At 40.1% G+C, this 7,755-nt stretch overlaps 1 protein-coding gene across 1 annotated transcript; it reads left to right on the forward strand.

The window, feature by feature from the left end:
* Positions 1–179: 179 nt before the first annotated feature.
* LOC119907843 (triosephosphate isomerase) lies at positions 180–6,841 on the forward strand. Its single transcript, XM_038725523.1, has 7 exons — positions 180–439; positions 1,464–1,587; positions 1,870–1,969; positions 2,465–2,582; positions 4,392–4,477; positions 4,726–4,813; positions 5,698–6,841. Exons 1-7 carry the CDS (start codon positions 328–330, stop codon positions 5,814–5,816), a joined length of 747 nt encoding a protein of 248 aa, XP_038581451.1. The 5' UTR covers positions 180–327; the 3' UTR covers positions 5,817–6,841.
* Positions 6,842–7,755: the final 914 nt, after the last annotated feature.

A 7,755-nucleotide genomic window follows, 5' to 3' on the forward strand; every position in this document is an offset into this window, starting at 1 on the left:
AAAGTAGTATTCCTTCAGAAATATGGTGGAAGTGGAAGTTTCAAGTACAAAAAGGAAAATACTAAAGTAAAGAACAAATCACTGTCAGTGCAGAGGGAGATTTCATCCTTCGTAGAGGACAACATTTCAACAACAGGTGGCGGTAATGCACCATAAAGCTGTTTAACGCTGAACAAGAAGAAGAGGGACGTTGGCCGGTGTTGGGTTTTGATATTTCCCACAGCACCTGACGTACACAGCAGCCAGAGTCATCCTGCAGCTGAACTGATCCTCCGAGACCTCAAGCTTCACTTCTCCTCACCGGGTACCTGCCACCATCAGCCGGCCATGGCGCTCCGGAGGTTCTTCGTGGGAGGAAACTGGAAGATGAACGGGGACAAGGAGAGTCTGGGAGAACTGATGACTACGCTCAACACCGCCAGCCTGCACGACCAGACCGGTAACTGAGAGATTAGCGTGTCTGCAGGTTTATATACAGCAGATTAGCTGTCAGCAGGGTTTGCAGAGCAGAGATAAATAAGAGTAATCGATCAGGCCACACAGACAGAGGGAAGATGCCGCTGCTCAAATGACACTGTGACATTGGGGGTCACGTGATCAGGATGAGTCGCATAAAGGCCTCTGACGTGTTTGTGTAACGTCAGTGGTGGACAGTAAGTAAGTACATACACTCAAGTACTGTACTTGACTTTACTTTTAAGGTACTTTTCAATTTACTCCCACCAGTGGTGGAGGGAGTATTCAGATATTTTACTTGAGTAAAAGTAGCAATATCACAGTTTCAGAATCATGTTTGTTATATTATTTATTGAAGTAGTGATACATAAATGTGTACATCATTTTAATGTTGCAGCTGGTAAAGGTGGAACTCATTTATAACTTACTGTATACTGCTGGGTAGCTTTATATCAATATTATTCAGTTATATTTTGTGTTAATAATCTAAATCTGCAAAAGTAACGTAAGCTGTCAAATAATTGTAGTGGAGGAAAAATATAAAGTATCTGGAAAGAAAATACTCTACTTAAGTACAAGTACCTCAAAATTGTTCTTAACAAATTTTCTTGTACTTTCTACTCCACTCCACAGATATATACACAGTGTATCTGGGCTTCTGACCCCAGTGTCTTGGGGCCCCGTCATAGATCAGCTGTCTGTGAGTTCTTCTCAGATGGTTTTAATTAAATCACTTCTACTCCCCAAACTATATAACAAATATTTAAAAGAAGAGAAAAGAAATGACAAAGATCACAGACAAACAGTGCATACTTTTACTTAAGTAAAGGATCTATCCCACTACTGCTTATCCTGACACTTAACATTTCAGTTTTTATATTTTCTTTGTATATACCAGCATCAACGTTGGACTGGAAGGAAAGAAAGAAAGTCTCAGCTCAGACATAGATGGAATTAAAGTCATGATGAGCTTGAAAGCAAACATACACTTTTGGTCTTATTTTCAGAGGTGGTGTGTGCTGCTCCCTCCATCTACCTGGACTTTGCTCGGTCTAACCTGGATCCCAGAATAGGTGTCGCAGCCCAGAACTGCTACAAGGTGGCCAAGGGAGCGTTTACAGGGGAGATCAGGTATCCCACAGTCTCTGAATGAAAACACTCGTGAACTATTTATGATGCATCCTATTTATTTTACTGTATAGGCTGATGCATATTCACATAACTTTATGTAATTTAGGATATCGTAATAGAATTAAATCCTCACATTCACAGAAAAATATGTAAAGACATTAATAATTTTAAACATGTAAAATCCAAATAAGATATGAAAACAAAATTCAGATTAAAGAAGTGTCAGATTTTGTACATCACATGTAATCCTCTGCATCTTTAACATATTTCCTGTCCCTCCAGTCCGGCCATGATAAAGGACTGTGGGGCAGAATGGGTGGTCCTGGGACACTCTGAGCGCCGTCATGTCTTTGGGGAAGGTGACGAGCTGATTGGCCAGAAGGTGAGACACTTTGTCCCGCTGTTTTTTCACTGGCTGACTCGTGTGTTTGGACATTGTTCAGTCTCAAAACACTCATCTAAAAATGTTCAGTAGACGTTAGCTTTGGAAAATGGAACAACAACTATTTGAGTCAATAAAAACAGGAAGTTGCACATGAATATGGAATCTGTGCATCAGAATTATTTGTGTGGTTACAGGGAAAAATTAGCTTCTGGATAGATAGAAGATGCTCCTTTATGTATGTTGACTGTAAATTGTGGTCCATTTTATTCTGATGCCAGCAGCCGCACCTGCAAATGTTCAGCTTCAAACATATTAATCTGAGGTTTGCTCCCTTCAGCTGTTTGCCTTTATAGTCAAGCCGGGCAGTCTGAAGCTAGATAATTCCAAGTCCAATACATTTACTACGTTCATTATTTAGGTGAATTAAAACCTGTCTGTGTGTAACATGTTGCACATATCAGGTAAAGATCTGAGTCTGTGGTTGATCCTCAGGTGGCTCACGCTCTGGAGAGCGATCTGGGTGTGATCGCCTGCATCGGCGAGAAGCTGGAGGAGCGGGAGGCAGGCACCACAGAAGAAGTCGTCTACGCTCAGACGCAGGTCATTGCAGGTAAAGAAAGGAAATAACAAAAAAAGTTTTTACCTTTTTTATTTTTATTATTCTATATAATTTTTCTTTTTTCTCTTGGTACTTTTTCTTTTAAAATTTTCTTATGTGTATGTTCATTATTTTCTTTTCCCTTTTCTTTAACTCTTTTAATTTTTAAATTTATATTACAGTACATAAAAAATATTTCCTTTTTGTATTATTATGTTAGTCTTAGTCGCAGGAGTTACTGTTTTGCTGCTGATGAAGCAAATTCATTGGGGTTTTTTTGTTTGTCGCTTGTTTCACACCAAAATACATCTTTTTTTTTTATTTTACTTCTTTAGTTGAAAATTATCAAGATTAGAGGTCGACCGATATGGTTTTTTTCACGCCGATGCCGATACCGATACCGATCTTTTGAAATCCGGGTCGGCCGATGGCCGATTAATGCTGCCGATTTATTTTGGCCGATATTTGCTTGGTTTTTAACCTCTATTTGCACCGAACTGAAGCACAGAAATCCGCGTTGATATTCGGTGCGGTAGATAACGGTCGTTAAGGTTCCAGTGCCGTATTAGCACCGGGTCTGTCTGTAGCTACCCGTTAGCAAAGCAAAGCCAGTCTGTCACTAGCCTATAGTTGGTCTCTTTTTTATTACTTATTTCTCTGCATTGAGTGACAACCCTCTCAAATATAAGACACACAAACAGAACAAATAAAAGTCTCAGATTCACTCTGTAATTGCAAAATTATTGCTTACTTATTGTGACATGATAGCAACTCTTCTGTGATAATGCAACTTCAACTACTTCCAAATTAGCCGAATGTCATGTGTCTTATTCAGGTTTTTTCTCGAAGTTGGCAGTAATATATCAAAAGTTTTTAATTAAATATAAAGGAGTAATAAGAATTGAATCCTTACCGTTAGCTCCTTAGGCACTGGATGAGGTCTGCTGCTCACTCGGCTGGAAAATGACTCTAGCGGCAGCGCGCGTCAAACATGTGTTCCACGACAACACTAGGCTGCCCACAGATGCGCCTGCCTAATAATCGGCTTGATATACTTGGATATTGGCCGATGCCGATTATGTTAAAAAATGCCAACAATCGATTAATCGGTCGACTTCTAATCAAGATGTGAGGTGACATCTCATTGCCATGGGATTTCTGAAAATCAACGATACCCATTAATAATATTCTCAATTTTGTGGCCAGTTCTTCAGTCCTCATGTATCTGCTGGTAGAGAAACTACCAGCAGATTGTATTCTGTAACCACTCAGTCTGCAGTCAGATATTACAGGATGTTATTGATGATCTTTCCTTGCCTCAAGTAGCCTACTTCTGCACTCAAATTAGGCTATACGCTAATTTAAAATGCAAATAGGTTAGTGGATTCTGCTGTTGGGGAAATTTCTTGAGACATAGTCGTCTTCTTGCTCTGTTAGGGCAAGATTTCCTCTTCTGAGATCTCAGAAAGCAAGTAACAGAATTGATATATGTTTGCAGAGCTGCTCTGCCTTAAAGTTGGTTCTTACTCTGTTATTGTGCGGCAAATAATCAATTTAAATGTCTTCCCTCGGAAACTCTTAACAGGGGAAAGTACTGGAGACTCACTGCAGACCTCATCATATCAGCTGTTTAGTATAAATGTTTCTCTTCCGTTGTTCTGTGAAAGAGTTGCTCTCTGTTTTAGGCTATTTCACGTCAGTATCAGTGCTTGCATGGAAACATCATTATGTTAAATATTGGGAAATCCTTCCTGGTTTATAAAAATTGTTCATGAAAAGTTTACAGTTGTTGACTGCTGGAGGCGTGTTGTTGTGTCGCAGAGAACGTGAAGGACTGGGGGAAGGTGGTGCTGGCATATGAACCTGTGTGGGCCATCGGCACAGGCAAGACAGCTTCACCTGAACAGGTAACACTGACTTCTTCCTCTGCTCACTCACTGCAATTGTTTTTAATATAAAAAAATATTTTTAGTAACCGACTGTAAGAGTTCAGTGCAAACTGTTAAGTGTTTGTACCTTTTATCTCACCAGTGAAGGAAAGAGGCAAATGTTTAAAATGTGTTTTGGTCATACAAGAATGAAAAACATTGTTTTATTTGATCATCTACTGTGTGTGTGTGTGTGTGTGTGTGTGTGTGTGTGTGTGTGTGTCCAGGCTCAGGAGGTCCATGAAAAGCTGAGGGCGTGGCTCAGAGGCAACGTCTCAGATGAAGTAGCCGACACTGTGCGCATCATCTATGGAGGTCAGTGAAGATTTTGGGATGTAGAGTCTGTGCGGTTTTACCTTTAAAGCCCCTGTGTGCATGATTGTAACATTTTTGACATTAAAATGATGTACACATTTTTGAACAGAAAGTGAGGAAAGAAAGACAAATATGTCTATGTGTTGTGTTGCAGTGATATCCATTGAAGTTAGCATGCTAACCAGCTAGCCTCGGCTCATAGTACCACTTTGTACCTCAAGAGGCAATGGTCTGATCCAGTCCCCCCTTACTTTTAGCTGGGAGATGTGTGCGAGTGTCGAGTTTGCTACCCAAGCTCTCTTAATTTTAATTGAATAAATCAACAAAATAATGTATACTCCTATTTTACTTATCTAACTGAAAAAATACAAATGCACCTTCTTAATTCAAGTTTCTCTGTTAAGTCATCGTAAAACACATTTCATTCAGACTCAACAGAAACAAGATTAAACTATAACCATAGTGGTTTTGGTGAGTGGGCTTTCCTACGTTCCAACAGTCAAACTCTGGTTTGATAAACGCTTAATTTTGTATGAAAATATTCTGGCTCTACTCGCCGTCGCTGCCTCTCTGATGCCCGACCTCCTATTGCTCCTCTCTCGCTTGACGCCTCTCCTGTCCCCGTCTGAACCCGCTGTGTCTTTGTCATCCCTGGAGTTGGACTCCTGGCCAGAGTTGCTGTAAACCAACTTTGTACTGCATTCCCTGTCAGTCTCAGAGGCTGTGTTCGATGCACTGGGAGGCTGCTGAGTCCTCGTCCATTGTCCGCTACTAGGACCACTAAGTTAGCTGCATGATTTTAGATTTTACATCAACTATATGGGACTTGTCCCCTGGTTGTGTTTACTAACCTATCACCTGTTTTCTCTCTGTCCATCTGCCAGGTTCAGTAACAGGAGCTAACTGCAGAGAGCTGGCGTCTCAGAGCGACGTCGACGGCTTCCTGGTGGGCGGGGCCTCTCTGAAACCAGAGTTTGTCGACATCATCAACGCACGCGCATAAGGGACACATGCAGTGCCTCCATCTGGACCTATGAAAAACACCCTGCCCTTTAGATTGTCACCATGCGTCTGCAAACTGCGCTGACTGATCCACAGACAGACGTGCCGATTTAGACAAAGTTTTATTTTTTTTTTAAATATATATTGAATGACTTAAATAGAGGGTGATAAAGTAAATATCTGGGAATTTCTGGGAATTTAGCTCTTTTATTTGTAAAATCACAGTAAGCAGTCAAACTACTATATTTTTCCCCCTGTTCTTAACTGTTGGGTTACACTATCAAATATCTGTCAACTTGATTGTCTGTGTTGACTGCAAGGATTTAGAAGACATCAAAAAGGCTGTAAACATTGTGAAAGTTTACAGTCGGTCTTCATGTTTTCAGTTGATTTAATGTCCTATTTTACAGAGCAAATAATTTCAGCTTCAGGAGAAATTGGATAGTGTGTGTCTATTTTTCTGTGACTGTTTTCATGTTTTACTTTTTGAGAGGTGAAAGAGGTGAAACTGTGTTTCATTCATCTCCTCACTACAGAAATCTGTGCTGATGTTCAAGTATGTGAACGATACGAAACGTTGGTATCAGTAAAGCTTCAGCGGTTCTCATCCTGCTCTGCTGTTATTTATAGATATTTTTTCCGCAGAAGATCAGTCAGCCCAGGTTGTTTTCTGTGTTTGCTAACAGACTGATAACAGTCTTTTAATGTTGTATTAATGATGCACTCTCTCACACTCCAATGCAAAACTGTTACTTCAGGTCCCTAGACAATAAAAGCTCTAGACATAATGTACTTAAATATATAATATACTTGTAAAATTTACATATATGCATATAATTGATCTGCTGGTACTCAGGCTTGAGGAGTAAAGGACTTTTATTGTGAAGTTGTCACCAATAGGCACTAAAGCTTTTGCACATTGCTACTAAATGTTTCACACTGGGCAGCATGTGTCCATCGCATTCATGAGGAGGATGTGACCAATGTATGAAGTGAATGAATAAATAAATAAAATTTGCAAAACACTTTGTGTTTATTTGCTGTTTATATATTTTACCTTGTGTCACCTTCATCAGACTGGACGACATGACATTAGCCCAATATTGGCACGACCCAGCGGATATAGCGGGACCAACAGGTTTTATCTTGTGTACTGTTAATCTTGAGCACAGTGCGCTCGTTGGTGCACATCTGTAAACGTGGAAAAAGTAAAGGAATGATGTTGGTGCTGTGGAGCAGTGAAGTTGGTCACAGATAACCTCAGTACATCACACATCCTCGGTCCACCAGTAATTTTTCAGTATTTCTGAGATTCTGAAACTCTTAGACACATTTTTTCTCATACGAAAAGTTACCAGATTACAGGTGCTGGTCATATAATTAGAATATCATCAAAAAGTTGATTTATTTCAGTAATTCCATTCAAAAAGTGAAACTTGTATAATGTATACATTCATTCCACACAGACTGATATATTTCAAGTGTTCATTCCTTTTAATTTTGTTGATTATAACTGAAAACTAATGAAAACCCCAAAATCAGTATCTCATAAAATTAGAATATTGTGAAAAGGTTCAATATTGAAGACACCTGGTGCCACCTCCAAAGGCCTTTAAATGGTCTCTCAGTCTAGTTCTGTAGGCTACACAATCATGGGGAAGACTGCTGACTTGACAGCTGTCCAAAAGACGACCACTGACACCTTGCACAAGGAGGGCAAGACACAAAAGGTCATTGCTAAAGAGGCTGGCTGTTCACAGAGCTCTGTGTCCAAGCACATTATAGAGAGGCGAAGGGAAGGAAAAGATGTGGTAGAAAAAAGTGTACAAGCAATAGGGATAACCACACCCTGGAGAGGATTGTGAAACAAATCCCATTCAAAGAGTGGACTGCAGCTGGAGTCAGTGCTTCAAGAAGCACCACGCACAGACGTATGCAAG

Source organism: Micropterus salmoides, unplaced genomic scaffold (genome assembly GCF_014851395.1).
Source record: "Micropterus salmoides isolate LMB-PRFRI ecotype aquatic unplaced genomic scaffold, ASM1485139v1 Ms_hic_scaffold_17, whole genome shotgun sequence".
Lineage (NCBI taxonomy): Eukaryota > Metazoa > Chordata > Actinopteri > Centrarchiformes > Centrarchidae > Micropterus > Micropterus salmoides.